Source organism: Callithrix jacchus, chromosome 14 (genome assembly GCF_049354715.1).
Source record: "Callithrix jacchus isolate 240 chromosome 14, calJac240_pri, whole genome shotgun sequence".
NCBI lineage: Eukaryota > Metazoa > Chordata > Mammalia > Primates > Cebidae > Callithrix > Callithrix jacchus.
In genome coordinates this window covers 114,691,824-114,717,778 of record NC_133515.1, presented here as the reverse complement: position 1 = coordinate 114,717,778, position 25,955 = coordinate 114,691,824, and the positions used below count along the sequence as shown (strand labels likewise).

The 25,955-nt window shown below is 45.1% G+C and overlaps 2 protein-coding genes across 10 annotated transcripts; one reads left to right on the top strand and one right to left on the bottom strand.

The window, feature by feature from the left end:
• The first annotated feature begins 143 nt into the window (after window positions 1-143).
• Window positions 144-15,227, top strand: ACP1 (acid phosphatase 1). Of its 5 annotated transcripts, none has more exons than XR_613980.5 (6): window positions 144-201; window positions 7,290-7,363; window positions 7,452-7,720; window positions 12,323-12,384; window positions 13,969-14,074; window positions 14,216-15,227. XR_613980.5 is itself a non-coding variant. In XM_008981226.5 (6 exons), exons 1-6 carry the CDS (start codon window positions 159-161, stop codon window positions 14,291-14,293), a joined length of 477 nt encoding a protein of 158 aa, XP_008979474.1. In that variant the 5' UTR covers window positions 144-158; the 3' UTR covers window positions 14,294-15,227. The 5 variants fall into 5 exon arrangements, 3 of the variants coding, with proteins under 3 accessions (XP_008979474.1, XP_002758111.2, XP_078204668.1); XM_008981226.5 differs by having other exon boundaries at window positions 7,607-7,720; XM_002758065.7 differs by having other exon boundaries at window positions 7,452-7,565.
• Window positions 15,228-16,461: 1,234 nt separating this feature from the next.
• Window positions 16,462-25,749, bottom strand: ALKAL2 (ALK and LTK ligand 2). Of its 5 annotated transcripts, none has more exons than XM_054245267.2 (6): window positions 25,328-25,521; window positions 24,416-24,724; window positions 23,194-23,247; window positions 23,030-23,110; window positions 20,072-20,136; window positions 16,462-18,215 (listed from the first exon to the last, which is right to left on the bottom strand). In XM_054245267.2, the coding sequence occupies exons 2-6, from the start codon at window positions 24,666-24,668 to the stop codon at window positions 18,186-18,188; spliced, it is 483 nt and encodes a 160-aa protein (XP_054101242.1). In that variant the 5' UTR covers window positions 24,669-24,724; window positions 25,328-25,521; the 3' UTR covers window positions 16,462-18,185. The 5 variants fall into 5 exon arrangements, 4 of the variants coding, with proteins under 4 accessions (XP_054101242.1, XP_078204666.1, XP_035129268.1 ...); XM_078348540.1 differs by having other exon boundaries at window positions 25,354-25,521; XM_035273377.3 differs by having other exon boundaries at window positions 16,462-18,191; window positions 25,354-25,521.
• Between the last annotated feature and the right edge of the window lie 206 nt (window positions 25,750-25,955).

Genomic DNA, 25,955 nt, shown 5'->3' with positions numbered 1-25,955 from the left:
CGCCCCAGACGATTGCGCAGGCGCGGCTCCCACGCGCGCTGCCCTGGTGGCGTTAGTGCGGGAATGCGCAGGCGCGCGGGGCGAGAGGCTGGCAGTACGCATGCGCCGCGTCGGCGTGCGTCACGAAGCGGTTTCTTGGCGCCACTACGCGCGGGAAGATGGCGGAGCCGGCAGCCAAGTCCGTGCTGTTTGTGTGTCTGGGTAAGACGGCGCCGACTTATTCATGTTCTGACGTCCCATCTAGGGTTTGGTCCGGCTTATGCTCTGTGGGGTGTGCCGCCGAGCTAGGTACAGTGATGGGGAGGAGGCCAGGGACTGGGGGGCCTTGGGTGTTCCAGGAGTGTCCCGCAGCGCCTCTGTTCCCCATTCGCCCGGTGCCCCTGCCCAGCCTGCCCTCTAAACCTGGGTCCCCTTGCGCCTGCCATATAGCCGAGGCTCTTGGCATCTGCAGCCACAGCCCCTCCAAGCCGAGGTTCTTTCTTCTGCATCTACTAGAATTCCTCTCGTTTCCCTCCAGTGGGCCAGGTAGGCCTGGAGATTGTCGGACTGATGTGGTCTCTTAGGGGCCTCCTGAGTTCTATGACAACATTGTTTTGCTTGCAGGTTTCCTTAGCCCATGCTTAGATATGGACCTGAGCTAAAGAGAGATGAAGTATAGTTTCGGGTCAAGCCGAGGAGACCTGGAGGTTCCTATGTAACGTTGGCTCATGAAAAATGAAAGTGTATTTTATTAATGACTCTTCAGGAACATTCCAGCTTCAATTATTTTCACTCCTAGAATTTCAACACTTAGCTTACCTTCAAATAGAATTTACTTTCCTTTTGGTTTTCAGGGATCTTCCTTTGGTGAAGCACTACAAGGTTGTATTCCTCAGTTCCTCCACCCTGAGAGGAAGGCCTAAATTGTCTATAGTCCAGTTTCTTAAAACTTGCTGTGAGTTTGCATTTCCTGCAGAGTGAAGTTTCAGTTTATTTTTGCAGACTCTCCGTTGTATCTCCTGTACCTTTTCCTGCTCACACCCTCTGGACACTGTCTTCCAGAACCTTTTGTGGCTCCCCAACCCTTTACCTGCTTACTGAGCCTTCATTGCCGGGTGCCCATTATGCATTTTGCCTGGGAAGTCTTTTTATTTTATGAAGTCAAACCCAAACATTTCCTCCTTTGCTTTCCCAGACCATGAGTTGCTTCTTGTGATTCCTTAGTGACATCATTGTACAAATTTTACTATAGTTATTTGATAGTCTGTTGAAGTCTCAGCTAAGTTTAATTTTCTTGAGGGCAATAACTGTGGCTTATTTTTCATTTTATTTCCAGCTTTAGGACAATATAGGATAAACGCTGACTAGGTTTTGTAGAAGTTACTTTCTGTGAAAGAAGAGTTAGAAGGCTCACCGTGTTTCACGTTGGTGGGGGTATCACTTGATTTTAAGACTCACTGAAGGATGAGTGATGAAATCAGGTTTATTAAACAGTAGTTTGGTTTAGGGTGGTTACCAAATAATAGTTTATTCCCTTGTATATTAAACAGTAGTTTGGTTAAGGGTGGTTACCAAATAATAGTCTATTCCCTTGTATATTAAACAGTAGTTTGGTTAAGGGTGGTTACCAAATAATAGTCCATTCCCTTGTATATTTTTGGTTGATATTGTCGATTATTCTGGTATAATGCATCACGATTGCTGTTAATGGGGAAGTGTATCCTTGCATATACAGTAGTCCCACTTTAGCTTTAGGGGATACATTCCAGGATTCCCCAGTGGATCCTGAAACCGCGGGTAGTACCAAGCCCAGCTGCCATCAGTTGGAACAGGTGTGTGGCCGTCAGCTGGAACATGTGTTTGCTCATTTCTTCCACCCACAAATGTGATGTCCTTTCCACCTTAACTGAGCAGTTACAACTGTGGTTGCAGCTTTTGCAGTTGGAGGTGAGACAGCAAAACTATCAGAAATTTCTTTTTCCTTGTTTACATTTTCATGGATAGAAGATTTGTTCATACCATAGATCTTAGTAACCTCAGCATACGATTTTTTTTTTTCTTTCCATAAGAAGTCAAAAACTTTCACCTTTTTACTTAAAGGTAGTGCTTATGGCTTCTCTTTGCCATGTCTGAATTACTAGTGTTACTACTCTTATGCTTTGTGGCCATTATTAAGTAAAGTAAGGGTGACTTGAACCCATTGTGATAGCATCACAATGGATCTGATAACCAAGAGGGCAGTAGGTGGATAGACAGCATGGATACGCTGGACAAAGGCATGATTCACTTCTGGGGCAGGACGGAATGGGATGGCATGAGAATTTATCCTGCTACTCAGAACAGCGCATGATTTAAAACTTAGGAATTACTTGTTTATGTAATTCTTCATTTAATATTTCCCAACTGAAGCTGATCATGGGGTAACCGTGTAAAGTGAAACCTTGGAAAAGAGGGGGCTTCTGTACTTCAATACAATTCCGTTATTACCATTGTTTCGTTGGAACACATACTATATGTCATGTGCTCCTCTAAGTGGTGGGGATAAATGGAGTGGGGAACACAACAGACACAAGTCCCAGCCTCTCTGGAGCTCACGTTCTCTCAGTTACCAGCAAGCATTAATTGGTGCGCTCAATTGGCTGGTATGAAGCATTAAGAAGAATAGAGTAGAAAGGGGAAATGGAGTGGAGTGCAGTTTTGAGTCGGATGGTCAGGGAAGGCCCCACCTGACAGATGACCTTTAAGTAAAGACTTGAAGGAGGTGAGGAAGCAAGCCTAGGATATTTTGGAGAAGCATCCTGAGCCCAGAGGAAATTGGTTAATATTGGTAAAGGTTTTGAAGGGAGAATACTGGCCATGGTCATGAACCACAGGAGAGCTGCTGTGGCTGGGCCAGTGGCCGGATACCTTTTGTCAGCCAGGTACTCCTCATCTGTACCTGAAGATTTAGCAGATAATTTGAGTGACTGTTTTCTCAGTGCTTCCACTGTAGATGTGTAGGGAGAAATTAATTCCTTATATACCCTGGTCCTTTAGGGCAGGAGTCTGCAAACACTTTGTGTAAAGAACTGGAGTGTAAATATTTTAGATTTCCTTCAAAGGCCATACCACAAAGTTGTAGCACAAAGCAGCCATGCATACGATGAACCCAGCTGTGTTCTAGTGGACCTTCATTTGTGGGCATCAGCGTTGGATGGAACGCCATATAATTTTCACATGTCACAAGATAGTCTACCTTTGGATTTTTTCCAACTACTCGGCAATGTAAAATTCTTACTTTTCTGTGGGCTGTGCACAAAGGTGGTGGACCATGGGCCAATTTTCAGATCCCTGTTTTAGGTCCAGATCTTGGGAGGCCATGTGAAGACTTGGGCTTCCTCTCAATAAGCATTGGAGAGTTTTGAGCAGAGGTGGGAAATGATCAAATTTAAGTTTCAAAAGAAGTGTTTGAGCTGTGGTTTTGAGATTAAACTGGAGGTGGCGAATGCCCTTATTCGTTTGTTGTGTGGTGAGTAGTTGCGTTCTGAGGGGATTTGAGTGGTGACTGCCATTTTACGTGGTAGAGGATAGTAAGAATTGTATGCTTTTGAAATGTAAAAATTTTATTCCTTCAAAGCATTTATTTGGACCCTTTTAAGACTGAAGTGTAGACAAACAGAGGTTTTTCATTGGTGAAGCTAATGATGGAAAAGAACTGAGGTCCTGATTACAGCACAGTTACTAAGAGTGCTTTATATTTTTGTAAGAAATAGACTCACTAGTGAAGATGATGCAGTAGCCATGACCCAGCCAGCATGGTTGATGGAGATAGCGAGTGCTGATTGCTGGGTCTCACCCCCTGCTGGGTGCTGGGTCTCTTACAGGTATAGTAAGCACAGCCCCACCCTCCCAGAGGATAACTGTTGCCTTTTATGAGTCTCCATCCTTGAAATGAAGATGCTGAGGAAGGGTATATAATAGGCTGCCTAATTTGGAAAAGACAAGCTTGAGACTACAGATTGAAACATTTTTCTACAGGCATTTGAAGATGGAATGTTCATTTTTTAGAACTTCTTCCATAGGTGAAACCTGGAGTGCTTGTAGTGTTTCACTGATGACCAGGGTGCTCCATTTTTTCATAACACAATTTGGTAGCATCAGCTTTCGAAATCAACAGGGCAAGCTACGACTGGCCTTTAGAACAGTAGATAATGCAAGTTTTCATATTGTTGTTGGAGAAGGAAGCTGCTATTTTACAGTTAATGATAATTATTTGTAAAGTTGTGGGGCTAATCTTTATTTTTAGATTCTGAGATATTAGGCATCTATTATTACTTATACTGTTCCAAAATAATAATAATTGTCTTAATTTGGAATACAGTGTATGCTGTTAAAAATTTTCCTAGGGTATATGGTGACAGGTAAAATAGTTACACACCCATGGGAAGCCTTTCAGTAATTAAAATGGTGCCGATGACAATACCCGTTTAGAAACGGAACAGAATTTAGAATGTGGAAAGGAAAAACTTCACAACACAAATTAGCATAAAGAGAACATTCAAGGCTGATTGGGTGTTTTTCCCTTTACGGTTTGTAGGTAAGATTTTTCACTGCTGTGGAAACCCGTCTCTGGAGAAAAAGTCCATAAGATGCTTAGGTCTTGCAGTGTAGACACTGAAGGCTGTGGTAAGGCAGTGAGCTGGTTTTCTGAACTAGGGAATTAGGTATGTTTTATAACCCTAGAAGAATCTAATCATACATGTTTAGCATAAACATGTAAACAGAAGACCCTAATAGTAATAAAGAGTAAACTCCTATTTAGTGCTGTCTATTCTCACAGTTCCTCTTTTTTGTATCTGTTTCTTTAATAATGTTTGGACTTAGTATGGTGCTTTGGCATGAAAGAGACTGGAAGGCCTCAGCAGCCCCAGAAGCAAGGTCTTAGAAACCATTGTTCACCTTCCCCAAGGTGTATCATAGGAGCTAGAACTCCTCTCCCTGAAAGCTAGCCATAGAACCTAGAAAGTTCACTTTCTCCCTCCCGCCTTCTCTTGAAGAAACCATTGCAGTGGGGTCCTGCTTCATTCCTGGGGTAGGAAACGCTGTGGCCCTGCTGGGTTTCCCTGCTCAGTTTACTCTGGTGGATGATTTCCTTTTGTCCAGTCCCATTTCTACGTGGCTGTTTATTGGTCATCGAAGCATAAAAACAGTTTCCCTGGGTCTTTTGGGTCTTCATTTCTGAAGGCTCCATGTCACATAAAAATTGATTAAATAAATTTCTTAGCTTTTCTCTTGTTAACCTGTCCTTTGTTACAGGAGTGTCTTCCCTGACCCTTATGATAGGTGAGGAAAGCTGTCACACCTTTCCACTCTGACACAGTCTTGTATTTGCTCCTTCACAGGAGCCTCTTAGAACGTCTTTCCAATTCAGTCATGTGCTCTTCTAGTGTTTCCTTAGCCCTGCCAGTCATTTTGGTAAGTTGTAGGAAGGGTCTGTGTTTTAAACAACACTCTGTCTTCAGGCTAGGGCATAGTGCTTAGCACATAAAGAGTGGGCATGTAAAATGTGTTTGAATAAGTCATGTTACCCCTTTCTGTTTGTAGGACTTTCTTTTTCTCTTCATAGTGGCTGCACAAAGTCCAAATCTTGGCCCAGTGTTTTCAGGCTCCCGTATACCAGCCCATCAGTTTCCCGACACTTGCTCTCTGTACCTGAAGCATCGCAGCCTTACCTTTTTAGTGCCACAATCCCCTGAGTTAAATGGCTTTCCCTTCCTCTGTCCGTTAAGATCCTGATCATCCTTTAAATATATCATATTTTTGCTTTGTAGCATCGTTCCTTTTCTGTGCTGCTCTAGTACATTGCTTATCAGCATTCATTTTTCTACTTTTTTGATAGCCAACTGTGTATCTCCTATAAGTACATTGCTTGCATAAGGTCTATCTATTTCAAGATGAAGTCTTACGTCTTTTTCCTCTGGGTAGTCAGGAATTTGGCCCTTGCCTTGGATTCTGGGAGGTAACCTCTAAAGGTCTTAGAGTTTTCTAGGAGTGATGGGAGTGTCTTAGTTATTCAAAGTGGCTGCCATTATTTATGCTGATGAGATGACTCAGGTGGGGGCTGTGAGCCACCTGTGGGAGGGGAGGGAGCCTGCAGATTGAGTTCTGCTGAATGGCCAGTGATTCAGCTCATTGTGCCTCCCTCCAAAAACCCCCAGTAAAACTGCAGAACACCAAGGCTCTGAGGAGCTTCCTGGGTTGGCAGTGCTCTTTGAATATCACCCCATGTTGATGACAGCAGGTAAGGTGTCCCACAGAACAGTGGAGCTACCTGTTAGGAAACCTCCCAGAATGTGCCCTGTGGGTCACTTGCTTTGGTTGGTTTTAATTTTTTATTGTTGTTGTTGCTGTTATTGTAATGAAATTGTAACGGTAAATGTTCTGTGGAATAATGGTAGGGAATTATCAAACCTGAGAGAGTCTTTGGGAACCTGGATGTCTCCCTGCTGGTCTGAAGAAAGGGTGGCCCTGCTGTCAGACGTGGTCTGGAGAGTGGTGTCCCTGACCTTGGCTGCTGATGCCTGGATCTGTGTCCTCTGGCCTCAGGGCTTTTTGCATGTGATCGCTCAGTAAATGTTGGTGTTGAATTGCTGTTTATGCTTAAATGTATGTTGTATATTGTTTTCTGAAACAATATTCATCCTTATGTGTGATGTACTTGAAAATACATACAGTTGACCCTTGAACAACAGGGGTTTGAACTTGGAGGGATTGATTCGAGGGATATTTTTAATCGGGCATGGATGGAAAATACCATATTCTCTGAAGGAGAAACCCATCTATATAGAGGGCTGACTTCCTATACTTGGGCTCCAGATGAAACAGGAGTCAGCTGTGGGACCTGTGTATGCACATTTTGGTATAGTGGGTAGGGGTGGGAGGGTGTCCTGAACCAGCTCCCTGCGTCTAGTGAGGGACATAACACTGTATTTTAATTTTATTTTGTTATTTCATTTAAAAATAAGCCAGTTACAACACACTTTATTTTTATGGCTCACTCCTGGATCATTTAAACAATAATTTTGGTTAAAATTGTTTTTTGATGTCATCTCTACCTGGCTGGTTGGTGTCACATCACTGAACTTGGGCCTGATGGGCTGTTCTCCAGCAGGGTATGCCCTCCTGGGTGGACAAAGGTGTCAAAGGAGTGTCGGCCTTTGTTTTTCCTGAGGGCTAGCATGGCCCCTGCGTGTCAGGTGTGTGAAGAGGGGGAGCTGGCGTGTCCCCTTCCATCCAACCTAACCCTCTGTCACCCCTTCTTTTTTTTAAAGGTAACATTTGTCGATCACCCATTGCAGAAGCAGTTTTCAGGAAACTTGTAACTGATCAAAACATCTCAGAGAATGTAAGTATCATTCATTGTCTTAAAGAGACCAGCCTTAACTCCTGGGCAGGAAATTGCCAAAAAAAATTCCATGTTTCTTCCCCTGCAGTGGAGGGTAGACAGCGCGGCGACTTCCGGGTATGAGATAGGGAACCCCCCTGACTACCGAGGGCAGAACTGCATGAAGAGGCACGGCATTCCCATGAGCCACGTTGCCCGGCAGGTACCGTCCTTGGACTTGAAGTTGTGTGTTTTGTGTTTCAGTGGGTCATTGACAGTGGTGCTGTTTCTGACTGGAACGTGGGCCGGTCCCCAGACCCAAGAGCTGTGAGCTGCCTAAGAAATCATGGCATTCACACAGCCCATAAAGCAAGACAGGTAGACAAGCTCTTGTTCAATTTCTAATATGTAGAGTCCAGTAACTTGAGAAGTAGTGAAAAAGATTAACCAGACTTATCTAGTAATGAATGTGTTTATTTAGGGTGAGTTTAACCAGTTACAGTGTCCATTTTGTCTCACTTCTGGTTGCACAGTATTGAAAGACTTGCATGATTTTGGAATTTACTTATTAAATCATACATGAAAGCCAGGTAATTTATAATTAGAGACCCTGACTGTGAGCTGGGGCTAAGCAGTGCTCTGCGTTCTGTTCGTTCCTGCATAATTTTTATTAAACATTTAGGCCATAGTAATTATACTGCCTGTATTACGAGTTTGTTGCTAGAATTAAGTTATATACAAAAGCATTTTTACAGCTGTGAAGTGCCTTGGTAACATAGGGTAATACCAACAACATTATGGACACATAATTACACTCAAGCTTGCAGTCTAATAAAGTCACAACCAAATTCTGCAATTTCAGATGAAGATGACCTTGTATGTATATTATAAATTAGAAGCTAAAGTTGATTTTCTAAGAGTTCTTTATTTAAATGAAGCCCTCTAGGACTGACCTGTTCTGAAATGGAATTCTCATTGGTCAGGTGATTAAACATTTTTATACAATTTGTCCATCCTAATCTCTTCAGGCTTTTGCTTACCTTGCCTGTTTCTGCTGACCATTGTTGAAAATAGATTTATTTGAAGCAGTCTTTCAGAATTATGAGTGCTCGTACTTGCAACTTTTATGTTTTTAAAGTCAGATTTTTTTTTATACACTAAGCTTATAATAAGAGTGGATGCAAATAAAGTATTTTAAATACATATTAGAAACTTTTTAAAGAACAGTTTTAATTTCCAGTTTTGGAATCAGTGTTTGCATGTGTTTTTTGCTTTTCCTGTTCCTTTTAAGAAAATTTTAAGGTATGTTTTATGAGTCAGTATCACGTCAGAGCTTTCATGTTTACAAGTTCTTTTCCTTTACCAATGTCGCAATTTATGTGATAACTATCGTACATTTCTTAAAATCTCAATTTTCTCAGTGCCTTAATGAAATATTTTTAGGGTGCCTATTTCGTTTTAACTCTTACAGTTAGTCTTTTAGAGTACATGAGCTTTATGCCCAGGTAGTTCAAAGGAGACTTTTTTTTTACTTTATTATGCATTATTTTCTCTTTTCAGTAAACTGCATTGATTTGTGTACACAGATTGTGAGTACAACCCTGAGGTTCCATAGCAGCCCTCTCCCTACTCCTTCAGAAGTCCCCACAAAAAAATTTGTTCTACTTTTTAATTTCACAGAAATGGAATTATAGTACATACTGTTGCCCGTCAGCTTTTTTTTTTTCTTGTGAGAATCTCTCTGTTGTTGATTGTGCCAATATGATTGTCGTTGCTGAATACTGTATCATTTCTCAGTTGGTCCATTCTACTCTTAGTGGGGGTCTGGGTGGTTTCTAGTTTGGGGCTACTGCAGATGGTGCTGCTGTGGGTCACGGTGCACACCTGCATGTGGTTCTGTCACAGTGCACACCTGCGCGCGGTTCTGTCACGGTGCACCCCTGCGCGCAGTTCTGTCACGGTGCACCCCTGCGCGCGGTTCTGTCACGGTGCACCCCTGCGCGCGGTTCTGTCACGGTGCACCCCTGCGCGCGGTTCTGTCACGGTGCACACCTGCGCGCGGTTCTGTCACGGTACACCCCTGCGCGCGGTTCTGTCACGGTGCACCCCTGCGTGCGGTTCTGTCACAGTGCACCCCTGCGCGCGGTTCTGTCACGGTGCACCCCTGCGTACGGTTCTGTTGGAGTCATGCCCAGCAGACACAGTGTAGCCGGGTGCACAGTCTCATAAAATACACTGGGGATGTTCCCTCTTTTTCTCTAAAAAGATTGTTGAAGATTGATAGTGTTTCTGCTTATCATTTGAAATTCATCTAATGGGTTTTTGTTGTCTGTTACTTTCTCTGGCAGTCTTTCAGTTTTTCCTTTCGGTATTTAGCTTTCAGTAGTTTCGGTGTGGAAGGCCAGATATGATCCTGAAGTTGTGGCTTGATGTTTTTCATCAATGTTGAAAATCCCTGGCTGTTATCTTTTCATATTGTACTTTTCTTTCTCCTTTCTCCTGAGATTCACCTAACGTGTATAGTGAACATACATTTCTTATGCTGTTTTATTTTTTATCCTTTTTACTCTTCTTCAGTCTGATACTTTCTGCTGACCTGTTTTCTGATTCATGAGTCTTTCTGCTGTTTTCAAACAGTTTAAAGATTGTCTGTTACTTACTTAATTCTTTAAGTTTTTTTTGTAGATTCTAGTTTTCTGGAGAAATCGTATGTCATGCTCCATGTTTTCTTGAACATACTGTCATAGCTGCTTTAAATACAGTGGCAAATCTCATTACGGACCGTTCATGGGTCTGCTTGCCTTTTCTGTTTTTTTCTCTTTGTTTTGTTGTTTATCTTCGTCTGTTTGCGCTGCTCTAACAGTACCTGAGACAATAATTTCCAGCAGGGATTTATTTCTTAGAGTTGGGTTGTGAAGTCCAGAGTCAAGGGGCTCAAGGGGCTTGTGAGGTCCTTCTTGCTGCATCGTCCTGTGGTGGAAGGTGGAGTCCAGAGAGTGCCCCAGAGAGAGCAAGAGCAAGAGCTAGAAAAGGAGAGAGAGAGGATCCATCACTGGCAAGAGCCCACTCCCAAGATAGTGGCGTTAATCTTAAAGGTCCTGCCTCTTACTGTTGTTGCACTGGGGGTGAAGTTTCCAACACAGAACTTTGGGGGACACATCCAAACCATAACATCAAGAGTTAAAGAGTTCTGCTACTGAACCGTTTGAGATGCCTGTTCTGAGGCCTCGTCAGTGCCCAGTTTTAGCGGGAAGAGAAGTGGCAAGTGGCAGGAGTCTGCAGATTGGGGCCTGTACCTTTTTTGTAAAGAGTGTTTATTGGAACACAGCCAGACTTACTAATTCACGTATAGTGTGTAGCCACACTATGCTTTGATGCTAGAGCAGCAGAGCTCGAGAGGCTGTGTGTCCCACAAAGCCTGATTGTCACTGATGGTTTTGGTGGGGGCTTTGGTGATTTATATGGGGTTTCTAGTTGTTTTTCGTAGTAGGAATGATTTGCCACAAGCTGTTTCATTTACAGTTGCAAGTAGAAATCCACTACTGTGCATTTGTTACATTAATTATAGCTGTTTCTTTTCTTTCTCAATTATTGTAACATCTAAAAATCATGTAACAGTCACTAAGTATTTTTTTTTAAACTTAAATTAGTGCAGAATTTAGAATAAGTTTAGTATTAAATCCTAGAGCATTTCTCACATAACTAATTTGGAGAAATAACATAACACTGTCCAGGCATGGTGGGTCACACTTACAATCCTAATAACACTTTGGGAGGCTCAACATTGCTTGAGCCTGGGAGGTCAAGACCAGCGGGGACTCCATAGTGAGACCATCTCTACGAAAAAAAAGGTAAAAAATTAGCTGGGTGCTGTAACATGTGCCTGTAGTCTCAGCTATTTGGGAGGCCAAGGTAGGAAGATGGCTTGAACTCAAGAGATTGAGGCTGCAGTGAGCCGTGATCTTGCCACCACCCTCCAGTCTTGGTGACAGAGTGAGACCTTTTCTCTAAAAACAAAAAAGAGAAAAAAGTCAGTATTACACTCATTGTAGATTTTGAAATAAGTGAGTGTCATGGGAATGTTGACAAAATACAGTCCATTCTGTGATTGGAAGTGCATACTAAATCCAAAGCTTCTCATTGTTTAAAAGAACAAGTTTATTAGGAAAGTTACACTTTCCACCTTTGTTCCGCAGTAGATATGTTTATGTTCTTTCTTATTCTGCCATTATTTATAGTAGTCGAAATTCACAAAACAAGTTTTTCATTTATATTTTAAGTAGGCATATTTATAGATTATGTCAGAAAACAGTGATAAGCTTTCAGATTACAATCAGTAGAAATACTGAGTGGCATTCTCTTCTGCATCAGGTTTAAATTATGGATCTTCGATCAGAATAAGGATTATCCGTTATTTCTCCTTTGTCTCTTAGTGAGCACCTCTGACCACCCTACTTAATACTTTCCTCCTCCCTGCCCCAAAGCTGTGTGTATCCCCTCTCTGCTTTCCTTCCTCGAGGGCATCTGTGCCTCCTGCCTCTTGCCTGCAGGAAGGGCAGTGCCACAGGACAGGCTCTGTCTGCTTGGCCTGGTGTTTGTCACTGGGGCCCAGGATGCTCAGTGCTTGTGCAAGAAAAATAGAGTAATGAAGGGGTTAAATATGTGACATTTCAGTAGTGACTGTATTATACATTGTTACTAAAGGATTGAAGCTGATGTATAAACATTGTGTCTACACATTATACTATTATATGATTCTTTTCTGGAACTTTATAATACAAAATATCTTTGCAGTACAATTTTGAGAACTAGGTTGACTCTATTTTAACTTAAAAGTGCCCTCAAATTTATTTAATTAGATAGTGAGTAACAAGCTCAAATACAGTTTTTCATTTTTTTCTTTTAGTACTGCTTTGCGTCCTCTAGGCTTGAATGGTATAAATATAAACACTGTATTTTGACTTCTTTATTCAATTTTAGATTACCAAAGAAGATTTTGCCACATTTGATTATATACTATGTATGGATGAAAGCAATCTGAGGTAATCCTGTTTCTGAGAATATTTCTGTTCAACTCTCAATTCATAGGCCAAGTAATTTCTTATCGAAATTTACTTTTTCTATTATTTTAAAGTTTTGAATAGTCAGTGATGGTCTCTATTTATTTAGAACAGCAAAAAACTTAGTAATCTAAAATTGTCTCATAGTATTTACAAGGAGATACACCTTAGAAAAGGAAAGTCCAATTATTAATAGCATGATTTGATTGGAGAACTAGCTTGGCTGTGATAGTTTTGTATCAGGCACATTGCTCTGCATGAGAACGAGTTTGTTATGTCTCCTAGTTCACACAACTAATGCGTGGATGTGGGATTCAAGCCTAGGTGCAGTGAAGCAGGACCCTGCCATATGCACCTGCCCGAGTCCCCTGCTTATGGCGCCATGAGGAACTAATCAGGATTTACTGTAACCCCAAGATTCTAACTTGCCATCACCACTTATTCATAAATACTAGATGTTTTTGATGAAGATAAACTATGTTTTTAATTACTTTTGTACAAATGAACACATAGGGATGCAACAGTCTTTATTTTTTTATTAATTAGGACTTCTATTAAAATGCATGCATTTTTTAGTTTTTATTTTTCAGTCCTTACTCTGTTCTCATTGTTTTCCCTGACACCATAGCTTATAGGTATCGTTAAAAAAAAATCCTTGTTAGAAGACTCCATGTGCCTTGACTGGTGCTGAGCACCATGCTTCTTTGTGTGGGGCAAGCAGAGCTCCTGCAGCCTCACGTTTGCATGTGCCGTTCTCTCCCTGGAAGCTCCTCCTTGCTGCTTGGGCCATTTGGCTCCTATTTGCCCCTCATGGGTCAACTGAAATTGATTTCTTTATAGAGGTATTCCGCTACCCTGTCAGTAGGCCAGATTGTGCATTAGACTTAGGCCTGCCCTCAGTTCTCGTCCTGCTCCTACTCCTGAGCTGTAAAAGCTCATGCACCGGAGCGCTTGGCTGTTCCGTTCCCACGTAAAGCACAGGCCTGACTCATCGACTCATCTGTCGCAGGTGCTCAGTGGTAATTGCTTAGTTAAGTTTGCCTTTTTCTTTTGTAGCAATGTGAAAGCTAAAGGCGGAAGTCTAGAGTGAAGCTGAGTTTTCAGCTTGGGCAGAGGCTTGAGGAATAAAAGAAGGAAGAGTAATTAAGGAGTGGGTCATGCTGCAGGAAGTGCTGGGTCAAGACACCTGAAGATGGAATTGGTAGCCCTTTGTTTTGGGGCTGGCTCATGTGGTGTTTTAGGTTCCTTTCTATCACCTTTGCTTTCTCGCTGAAACTTGGTTGATTGTCTCAAAAGTATTTTGTGGGAGAAAATAGAATTACTGTATATTTTGTGTAACAGAATCAGTGAGAATAAGCTGCTGTTGCAAGCTCTCCTGCCTTGAGAGAGGGCGGTGGCATACAGCTGTAGAAAGGGCCGCACAGGCCTGCTGTGTGTTCTGCTTCGTTTCAGATCAGGCCGCTCTGTCTTGATTTTCATACGGATGTTTCCTAAGACCCTAACAGATGTCCCTGTTTAACTTGAAACCACAGATTAGAAAACTAAGTTCATGTTTCAATTTTACAGAGATTTGAATAGAAAAAGTAATCAAGTTAAAACCTGCAAAGCTAAAATCGAACTACTTGGGAGCTATGATCCACAAAAACAACTTATTATTGAAGATCCTTATTATGTAAGTACAGTTTATGTTTTAGAGTTAGTATGAAGACCCAACACGTCTGTATTCTGCCATATTACGTAACAGATTAGATTGTCTTAAGGATGTTTTTGTTATTCAGGTTTTGCCATTTTCTTCTCTTTCCTGTCCATTTAGGGGAATGACTCTGACTTTGAGGCGGTGTACCAGCAGTGTGTCAGGTGCTGCAGAGCGTTCTTGGAGAAGGACCACTGAGGCAGGTTCGTGCCCTGCTGCAGCCAGCCTGACTAGACCCCACCCTGAGGCCCTGCGTTTCCCAGTCAGTGTGTAATAATCTTCCAGAGCCCAAAGCCCCAGCTCTTTGTTCAGTTGACTTACTGTTTCTTACCTTAAAAAATAATTGTAGGTGGAAATCAGCTGTGATTGGCAGAGGAATAAATAAAACCCTTTGATTTAGACAGTTGATGGGTATGTAAAGCATTCTTAGACGAGTGCGACATCTCACTTTGCCCCAATTACAAAAATCATTGCCCTCACTTGAAGGTCCAGGTCAACACCTAAGCCCATTGAGACCTAGATCATGGAGTCTACCTCCTCAGTAGGTTTGTGTGGATGGCCTGATGGAGGGCAGGTGCCCTCTGCTCCCCTGCGCTACCTCTCTCTTCCCCAGGGCCTTTTATGTATTCACAGTAGCCCCTCCGTGGGAGCTCACAGTATAGATTAGAAGTGTTTTAATTTATACACACCCGTAGTGCATACTCGTATATTGAAAAGAGAGAGAAGACAGAAGGATTTATGGAATCAGTCATTAGCACCTTTAATACTTCTTGATTTTGTCGAGTTTACTTCATGAGGAGGTCAGCTCATTAGCTCCCATCTGAACCACTTTGCCTCTGAAAAGGACACTTGTATGCTAGTCTATCCGTGGTCACTTGAGGAATGTGACTTTTATATGTACATGTAACTCAGATGTCCAATATAAATTGGCTTATTTTTAAAAATAATTTTAAAAATTGGGAAAAGTTTTATTTGGCATGCATAAATATTGATTGTTAAATATTCTTCATCAGCATTTAATAAATGTATAGGCAGATACAGGTAATTTCTGTGTATTTTGAGTTAATGTCAAAACTATATGAATATTTCAAAATAAACAGGGGAGTTATAAAAATACAGCTAGAGATATGAATCTGATGTCTGCCTGATTTTTATTGACAAGGAAGCATTTGAAAACATTATATTTTCCTTTTTACATGATCTGTGATGTGTGCATATTTATCTTCAGGATGAGGATAAATGATGAAAATAAGCACATTGCTGCCCTATATGATAAAATCTGGTTTCTGAAAGAAGTTTGAGGTCCTGCAGCTAGAAAGCCCCCTTGCCCAACACCATCCTCTAACCCACGTCGCCCCACGCTGCGCCCTCCTGTGCAGTACGCACAGCCATCTCCAGGACTGGACCTCAGTATCGTGAGGGTCCCATGCAGTGCTGGGGAGAGGAGACACGTTTGATTCCTCACTCACTAGTGCCTGGAGGATGAACTGCTGCCAGATGAAAGTGAGTAGTTTCCCCATGGTGCCGGGGGAAGTGCCAGGCTGTCTTTACAGGGAGAAGGTTCGAAAACCCAGCGAGTCTTGCTCTTTTTGGAATTACTCAGACATGCAGAAAACTTAGGGGTTTATGAATAGATTGGACATTTGAATATGATAGCCTTAAAACAAGAAGTTGGCAAGAAAAGGTCAAGTAATTAGCTGTAATTAGAAAACAGGATTAAATAACATCACTTCAGAAGTTATACCCTGTTCTCTTCATTCAGTAATTGCTTTTAATAACCTCAAAGTCAAAATTTCTTACTCTTCTATTCTTTTATGTTTGTAAATAAAATCCTACAGTTTTTCTTAAATGTTTATCTATATAAAATACAGATCCTCAAACAAATCCTAGGACTCTTGACTTCTTGATGGCTGTTGCCAGACAATACTATCTGCCGACAAGGGCAGTGAACAGAGAAGCCCCTTGCTTTGCTGAATTCAGCTTTTTACACTGGATCTGGTTAGATTTGTCTAAAGTAAGTCTACATGTAACATTTTGAGACTGCTTAGAAGACTGAAGCCTCCTCTTAGTGTAGCATTTTCATGATTACAAAATCCCTTGGGAAATAATGGATACAATCTTATTTGGCATATTTCCCAGCAAATCAGGGCCTATCTTAAGAAATTATGTCACCAATATATAGTAGCCTCTACGTTAAAAAAATGCTAATTATCCGTTACAGAAATTCTCAGGCTTCAAGTTTCATTTATTTATGGCTTTTATATTCTGTGACCTTTTGCCAGTGTAATGATCTCTCAGTAGATCTGTAAAACATGAATTCCCAACAATGAACTCATTAGAGAGGTAGAGAGTCACTTTGAAGACTATTCATTATAACAAACACTTCATTTATTACTTGTGTTTATTTACAGTATTTACATATTGCACAATAGCTGGAATACTATTTTACATTTATTATACAAAGAACCAACAGAATTAAGCTGGATATGTCCATAGACTTACACTCCACTGTCTCTAAAACATGACGGAAATTTTAATTTTTTATGCCATTCCAAATAATACTCTGGGAATTGTGAAAGTAATACGGAATATCAAATCATACCATATGCTATATGAAAATATACTTTAAGATTCTGCTTAATGTTTCTAAAGGAATCTTTTTTGCAATTTCACCCAATCAAGAAAATGAAATATTCTCTGCATTTGTTTTATAGCACTATACACCAAATGTGGAGCATTCCTTTTGTGTTTTTAAAAAATAAGAGTGGCAGATATCACTGTCAAGTACGCTGATTTATCGAATATATATCTGCAAACACTGTCAACAGCATACAAAACTCAAAGGACTTATGGAAGAGTCTGTCTGCAAAAATAAATCTCTTGTCCATGAGGGGATGTAGAAAGACAGTTCTGTTCCCCTGTTGGTTTCCAAGGCACTTCTCATGGCTCCTGGTGTGCGGCTCCTGCACAGCTGTGCTCAGTGCTGAAAACAAGTACATTCCGTTTGATAGGACTCTGCACACTTCTTACCATGAATTACAGAAGACCTGGCACTTCAGTTAGGGGACACCGGGTTTACAAACACAGGCCGTCTAAGAGTGCATCTGTGTTTCTCTGTGTTCCAAAAAGCGCAGTCTTGTATTTTGAAAAATAACCCTTTTCTGCAGTTAACTGCGTGGCTGCGATGTTAAAGCAATCAGAAGCCTCAGTAGTCCAGGCCACAGGGATTTATCAGTTAACTGCGTGGCTGCGATGTTAAAGCAATCAGAAGCCTCAGTAGTCCAGGCCACAGGGATTTATCAGTTAACTGCGTGGCTGCGATGTTAAAGCAATCAGAAGCCTCAGCAGTCCAGGCCACAGGGGTTTATCAGTTAACTGCGTGGCTGCAATGTTAAAGCAATCAGAAGCCTCAGTAGTCCAGGCCACAGGGGTTTACCTGGTAGTGCTGCAGCCTCAGTGTTCACAGGATAATCAAGATTAGACATTTGTTTCTAGCATTCTGTGCTGAAATGTCGAAACCATTGGTATTTATTTTTAAAAGAATGATACACTTCAAGGTTCCTAAGATTAGGCTGCATCTGGGAGCATACACTCCGTACTCACTACTCAAAACTCCAATTCTTGAGAGCTCAGGCTTCTCATTACTGACCTGCAAGTCTGGACAGTAAAGTGTGTCTGTGACTTAGGGAGGGCAGCTGGGACACTGTTCTCTTTGGCCTGAAGGGGTCTATTAATGAGCTTCAGAAACTGGCAAATGGATTTGCTCTGAGATGAGGAGGGCAAAGCCTTTCCTGCTGAAGACCTGCTTTTCTCAGCTGTGGGCCTTGCTTTAAGAAGACAAGGTCATGGCTTGCGGTCTTGCCCTGCCGTCCTCGTGTGTCAGGACAGAAAGAAGCGCGTGTGGCCGGTTGTCAACCAGTGGAACCGGAACTGGGGACCACAGGGCCCTCCCGATGCCACCTCGTCGCAGGAGCGTGGGCACCCTGGGACGCCTGCCCTGCCCTCTGCTGTCTCACTGAGGCCTGCCAAGCTCAGCAAAACTCCGCACTGTATCTACACTGTGGTGACCAGGTAACAATTTCTTTGCCGTTTAAACCTTTTGGAATTTGAAGAAATCAATCTTTAGAAACAGAGAGATTAAGAAATTAGAGTTAACAGGGTATCAGTATTTTGAACTTGACCCATGCCTTGGCCAAAATGAACCTAGCTAACAGCCGGGACACCTGTGGCTGTTGCGCAGATGGCCTTTTGGGAACAAGAGCTTGTGAGCCTGGGCCTGGGCCTGTCACCTTTACCTGCGTCTCGCTGTCAGTCAGGCTTTGTTATGGTTGTCCAGGGATCGGGAGAGTGACATAAAGGGTGCTGGGGGCTCTCAAGGGGGTTCTGCCACAGTTTTCCTGTGGGGCATCACTGTGGCGTTTGGCAAAGCATGACATGCCCACACAGAGACCCACGCAGGAGCCCGTGTCCCACGGCATTGACCACGTCCTTCGGTGCAGCAGCCAGTGGAGGGGGGCAGGGGCTGGCTGATGGGCACGTGGACGGAGTAGCTCTTCTATCAGCTGAGACCGTGGGGAATTGGCTCTCCTCACTTGTAAGTAAATGGAAAATTTCCAAGGACGTCCCTGGCTCATCTCTGGGAGCAGTGTGATTTAATTATAAAGAAATAAGTAAAAAATTAACATTCTCATCTCTGGCATATCACCTGGGGTGCCAGGAATATACATCTATTCACTGATTTATACAGAAAAAAAACCTTGCGACACAGGAGGAGGAGGAGAAGCTTGAGAGGACTGGAAGGGCAGGGCATGGGGGCGTGACCACAGCACTTCTCAGTTTAGACTGGCATCGAAACCATGCCTTCACCACTGCCAAAGAAAAAGCACAGCCTGTGCAAAGCGCAGTCTCAACCGCCATTGCCCGCGGGCCTCCGCTGCCCAGTGCCATTCCTCTCACTAGCAGCAGTGGCTTCTGCTAAGAAACAGAGTGGAGGACGCATAGGCAGGACCCGCTGTGCCTCCTGCTGGGGCAGGGGTCACGCACCCAACCCTTCTGCTGCTGCCGCCTAAATATTCGTAAGTGCTGCCTCTCCTTAGAGATTACATCTGTATAGGAAAGAGCACTCCCCTACCCTATTCCATTTTACATGAGACATACTAGAAAAACCACTAGAAAAACTCCCTTTTCACGAATGTGCTGGACAGCCATCAGTGGGCAGGAGGCCTGTATTAGTTGTGCTGGTGTAGCCAGATCTGGCAGTGCCTGCACGTAAGAGACATGCGGGACGTATAAAATTGGTGAAATTACAGTTTCATCCTGCTGTCTAAAGTGACTGAATTCTGTGGCACTTACGTCAGGAAAATAAAACCTTATCTTCAAAACATCCGCTGATGGGTCTTATATGTTGCCTATCAGCCCTCGAGGGGCCCAGGTGCAAAGTGTAGTTAATAAACATGGTATGCGTTTACATTTTTACTTATTAGAGGCTATGTAAAAAAAAGTGTTGATAGAAACCTTTAGAGAGATAGCTGTTCTTATGAGCTTACTGTCATAATGATAGATTCCAACTCACACATTGAGCAGATGTGACAGAATTCGCATGGATAGTGTCGGTCACTTCACTGATGAGTGAATGAATGCCGGCCTTGAAGTGAGTAGACAGTTTGAGTGTGCTCCTGGCTTATGCACTCAGTCACATGTTGAAACTGGCTGCCTTGCCGTGTTTCAGAGCAGGACCTGCCTGGTGCCTGTGTGTCCTGGTGTCGTGCAGTGAACAGTTAGCAGCTGCCTGGGCACTGCAGACAAGCCAGTAGGGCAGCTTTCAGCACTGTGAGACAGTAAGAGTGCTGTGCCAACTCTATGTAGAAGGCAGCTACCTCAGCCAAAGAACGCGTGTTCCTAAACTCCCATGAATTTTTCATGTCCCAAGCGGGATTCCCATCTTTGGTGTGTGCTCCAGTGCATGCCCAAGCTTACCTTATCCTCCATGCACACTGGACTGACAGCCAGCCGGGTAAGAAGCCTGGCACATCTTTTATAGTCTAGTGAAAATAAATCACAGACCCTTGTCAGTAATTTAAAACAAAAATAGCATCTTTTGCAAGTATATCAGCTACTAAAGCCATTTATTTCTTTAAATATCTGAATTCCCTGGAAGCAATACAGAATCTGTAGTCTGCAGGCATGGGTTCTAAGTTGTTGACTTAATAATTTATGGTGCTTCAGTGGCAGAAGTCAGATGATGTCAGTGGGGCTGTGGAGGGAGGAGGGACAGACACGAAGAGGGCACGGCTGAGCCGGCCCATCGCTCCTCTCAGAAATAACTTCATGTTGTTTTCTACGTGACAGCCCTTCCATACCCTGGTGCCACTTCTAGGTTATATGCAGACTGAGTCCCAGCTTGAGTTGACCATGACACAAAGCCTTCTGCCTGTAACTAAAGAAAGTGGCTCAAAAGGCAGCGAGCAGAGGCTGGACTGGACGGCGAATGGAAGCAATGTGCCTGTTTCTAACTGCAGACGGATACTCCTTGGTATGTACACAGCCTCCCATTCCATTACCCTGCTCACGCTGCCTGTAGAAACAAGGTGCAATGATCCTGGCGATAAGGGAATTTGGATGACCTATGCAAAGCTGTAATTGTTAGTAAATTTTTACAGTTTATTTCTCAAGAACAGCAAAACCTACTTAAAAATGGGAGAATTTATACCCAACTGAAAATCTGAATTGAATGGGCAGGTTGACATAAATGCATAGAACATGTTAGATAAGTAGCTGGCTCTACTTCCAAAAATATGCCTCCTAAATATTTGTGGCACACATTGCTAGGGGTCTTCCAGAGGGAAAAGCGCGCTGTAACGGCGGCGCTGGGCCGTCTGAACCCAGCGTCTGCCTTTCCCTTTCAGCAGCACCATGCTTTTCAGAACGTGGTTTTGCTAAACAGACTGCCTGTCATGGGTGCACTGGATTGTGTGATTCCAATGGCAGATCTAATCAATGAATTGTGAAAACTTCCACTTGCGGCACGTCCAGGGAACGCAGTTGACTGCACATCCAGCTCAACCCACGTTTTCAGCAATGTCTGGCAAACTTCAATGTGCAGACCAATCGCCTGGGGATCTTGCTAAAACGCAGATTTTGTTCAACAAGTGTAGATGGGACTTAGTTCTGCATTGCCAGCGAACTCCCTATGAGACCACACTTTGAGAAGGCACTAAAGTTCTTCAGGTCTGACATTCCAGGAGCCCAAGGATTTTCTTTCTAGAGCCTAGCAAAGCACAGAAGTGGCCCGATTTCAGCTCTCCAGCTCTTTGAGGGCTAAGAAGAGGCAGAAAGCAACAAAGTAGCCACTGGTCTCCAAAGGCACAGATCTACCAGCCTCTTCCCTCTCCATGGCCTAGGATGAGCTGTGACCAGGAGCTTAGGATCACACAGCTCAGTTGCTGTGAGCAAAAGGAAATATCAAGTAGGGGTACAGCGCGATGCGCTGGAGAAAGGTCTGCAGAGCTAACCCTGAGATCTATGTCTTAGCTTTACTGCTATCTGACAGCACAAAAGCACTTCCTCATTTATAAATGAAAAGATGGGACTGAATGACTCAGAGGTCACTTGGAAATTTGGAATCTATGATCCTATTACTGTAAGAAAATATTTAACATAAAATATATGCACAGTAAAACGATACAAATGACGAGATTTTCTAGCTCCAAGAGCCAGATAAATGATTCCCGACAGAAGGTGACTGCATTCCAAAAGAAGAAAACGGGAGAGGACTGGCGTACTGGGTCCACGTGGAAGGGTGAGGCCCAGCAGCGAGAATACAGAAACGAAACCCTTCAGGAAGTGTGTGCTGCTGGCCTTGGCATGAGGGTGGTGTCATCAGTGGCATGGTCAGAGGCCGAGGCTGCGTTCATGCATCTCCGTGCTGGTGGTGTGAGTGCTAAATGTGTGTGTGCCTCAGCCTTGTCCAAAAAGTGCTGGTGTTGCCACTTCAGTGGGCTAAGGCTCACTGGCATGCACCTGGCACTCAGAAGAAGTCCTATGAATGATGGTTATTTGAGGTAATTTCGCTGCCTAAACAAAGAAAAACACTTTGTGTACATTGGCTTTCTGTTTGTTTGTTTTTGGAGGGGAAGGCAGGACGGCAAGTGTGGTCTGCTGCCTGGCCCGGCTGGAGAGCCCTGGCGGTGACTAGCAGTATTCCTAGTGTCTGCGTGACTTTTCTGTTAGCCTTAATGAATAAAAGTGGGAGTCCAAATCAAGAAATAATAGGTTAGGGTCCTGTCACTGTAGCTAATGAGACTATAGCAAAGAGAACAAGGAGCTACTTTTGGGGAAAATAAAATGTTTTGTTATGAATCAGTAGCCAGAAGCAGGTTAGGAAGACTGAGAAGAAATAGGAGAGAAAGCTGTCGCGGAGAGCTGGACTGACAAGGGCAGCTCTGTGCTTCTGAGTGATGGAGCCAGCCAGAGAAATAGTTTTGAAATCACAATGAAATTTGTGGGTGATGAGGTTGTAAATACTGATGGGAAGAAAAAGTCTCTGGTCAGAGCTCTGGTCCAGGTCAATCTTATTCTTGGAGTCATTTTAGCAACTCATTCTTAACATCTGTTTGCCACAGTAGAGCACGCACAAACATGAGCACTGGACGAGAACTGACAGACAGAAGGAGGAGAAGGGGAGTTCAGCCCATCCCCAGAGCCTATTATTCCAGGGACTATAAATAATTTCCAGTTTGGCATTAGCTGATTCACTGATGCAGAAGTTAGTTATCTTCTGCAATGGTCTGGCCATCTCTGCCCCTAACTCCATAGTGAGGAAGGAATAGGCAAATTTGAGCTAAGAAGGCGAAGGCCTGTGAGGAAATGGAAGGAGCTGGGAACCGCAGTCTGCACTGTGCTTGCATTTTATGAAAATCCGGTGCTGTTACTTACATGCAGGAATGGTGCAGTCTCTGGTGTTGTGATAAAGTCTATGGAAGTGTTTGCTGCACTTTGGACTAAAATAAAGACGACCTGGAACACGGAAGAAGAAACAGATCATGAAGACTCAGATGCCAAGGAGCTCTGGGAAAACGAGGACGGAGGAGAAAACTCACCTGTAAGGTGTTTTAGAAACTTGTCCTTCAAACTCAGATCTCGAGGAACAATTTCTGTTTCGGGGAAAAGAAAGTATTATATTGCCCGAAGGAAGCATTTTTTGACAATGTGATCTTAAGTGAATGTTGAAAATTAATGGAAACTCCACATTAGCCAAGTTGCTTTGCACAAAAAAAAAAGAAAGAAAGAAAGATTGGGGCCCTGGATTGCAACACATGACCGTGAAGAAGACTCAGCATCACAGTAACTACTCTTGAAGCCAGGTCTGCTCTCTCCCTGTAGGATGCCGGCAACCACACGTTATAGAGTTAAGAAAACTTTTTTTTTTTTTCTTTTAAACATTTAACTTCTAGTCACATTTAGATACTTTAATTTTGAGGACCTTGGGAATCAAATCCCACAACATTTCAAAATTTTGAGAGAAAACTTGACCCTTCAAACAAAAAATGGGTTCTAGAACATTACTTTTCTAGATAAATATTTCGGTGTAAATTAGTGGAAATATTCATTAACCTGGTTTATAAGGTAAGAATACCAGAGAGACTCTGCCAAGCAAACTTCTACCACCAGGGTTCTCGGCACACAGCGGGTGGGGAAAACCCTGGAGTCCTCTTTGAGTCCAGCTTTTGTTTCTGCGTCTTTACACGGTCTCCATCTTCACTCCCCTGTTCCGGGCTCCTGGCTGAGCTCCGAGGGGGTGTGGAGCCAGGCCCTCGCAAGGGAGGCGTCCACATCCACGTCTTACACTCGCAAGGCATCTCCCTAGTGAGTCTTCATTCACTCCTAACTTCACGCAGCCGGGATAAAACTGACCTTCTCATGTTTGACCTGATTGTGTCACAAAAGCATTAGAAGCTTTCATGCTTTCCTGGGAAATTCCCCGTGGGCCACCACTCTGGGCAGGGCCGTGAAGGAGCCTAGATGCCTCCTTCTCGGGAACGCTTTGCTGGAAATGCTTCCATTTCCGAAGTGACGGGTGACAGTTGTGTGCGGAAATCAGCAGCCCGCGCCGCGCGTCGCGCTCCACGCGCCAGGAGGAGACCGGGGGCTTCTCCGCCAGGCCTCAGGCGCGGACCTATTGCTGCTATTTTCTTTTTCTTTAAAAAAAAAAAAATCCTGCTGTTCAATAGTCAAAATTGATTTCTCGTTTAGAAACGTGTGTCTCAAAGATAATTCCGTTTCCCCGCAACCTCGGCCCCGGGCGCGCTCGGCCGCACTCACCCACTCGCTGCTCGGGCGCAGGCCCCAGCCCCGCCGCCTCCGAGCGGCCCAGGGCGCAGTCCCGCCCGAGGAGCTGCAGGCCCTTGAGCTCCGCCGCGTGGTGCCTCCGCAGCTCCTGGACGATCTCCGCCACCAGCCGCAGCAGCGCGCGCCCGTCCGCCGGCTCCCGGGGCTCCGCGCCCCCCCGGCCGCGCCCCGCCGCCCCCAGGACCAGGAGCAGCCCCAGGAGGAGCGGGCGCCCGGGTCCGCGCATCGTGCGCTCGGGGCCGCGGGGTGGGAGGCTCCGACGCGCGCCAGGAGCTGGGCTCGCTGCGGGAGAAGGGGCGCAGGGGGCCGGGGAGAAAGTCAGCGGGGGAGGGGGGAGCGCGGGGCGGGGCGGGGAGGAAGCGGGAGGAGCCGCGGGCGCTGGACCCGGCCCCGCGCACCCCGAGGAGGGCGCCCGGCGAGGCGGCAGGTGAGGACCCGCGGTTGCCCCGACGACCCCGTCCGAGGTCCCGCCCACGGGGAGCGGCCGCAGCTGGGGTCGAACGAAGCCCCCGGAACCCGCCCCTCGCCCCTCCTAACTTTCACCCAAAAGGCCGCGTCCGCCGAGCAAGCTGTGCCCGGCGCGAGTGCAACTTTCTCTCCCCTTCGGAAGCCGCCGGCGCGGGGCAGCGCCCCGGCCCGAGGGACCTCGCAGGGGACGCGCCTCCGCGCCCACCTCTCTCCAAGAACGCGGCGCCGCGCGCCGGGCCGGGAGGCCGCGCTCAAGTTCCCAGCGTCGCCTTTGTGCGGTGGTCGCGGCGGGCGCCGAGTCCCCGAAGCCCGCGGAGGAGACCCTCGCTCCGACCCCGGCAGCGCCGCGCTCTGGAAGCCCCTCTGCCCCCGCCTCCCGGCCGCGCCCCCGCCTGCCCCGCGCCGCCCCGGGGCCACCTGCGCGCCGGGGCCGGGCTGGTCACCTGGAGCCGCCGGTGTCTTCGCCGTCTGTGCGCGTCTGTCCCCGCGCCCCGAGCTGCGCCACTACTCCATGCCCGGCGGCGGGCGGAGCGCATGGGACGCGGGGACTCGGGGACTGGCCGCTCCGAGCGCTGCACCCGCGACCGCCTTGGGTGCGCCGGTGCCGACTCCCGCCTCGGACCTCGGGGCGCTTCTTATCCCGGCGCCCGCCGACGTCAGGCGGGTCCCCGAGGGCTCCGAGCCGGCCTTTAATTAGAAGCCGCCGGACTGTCCGTGCCCCCATGCGGATCTCCGTCACCCCCGCCCCCGCCCCCTCCCCCTCCTCCCGCCCGCATCTCCCGCGCGTCTCCCCCGCGCCGCGTCTCCCGCGCCCCTTCCCTCCCCACCTTCCCCGTCTCGCGTCTCCTCCTCTTCCCCCCTCGTCTCCTCCCCCCGCCCCTCCCCCAGGCTGTTTCCCTCCGTTCCTGTCACTTGTGACAGGATGAGAAGAAACGCCTTTACCAGGAACTCGGTTCTGTTTTTGTCTAAATGTAGATCTTGGGCTATTAAAATGGGAGCTGCCTGATTGCTTCTACATTTAATAAGTCGATTAGAGTCTATCCGC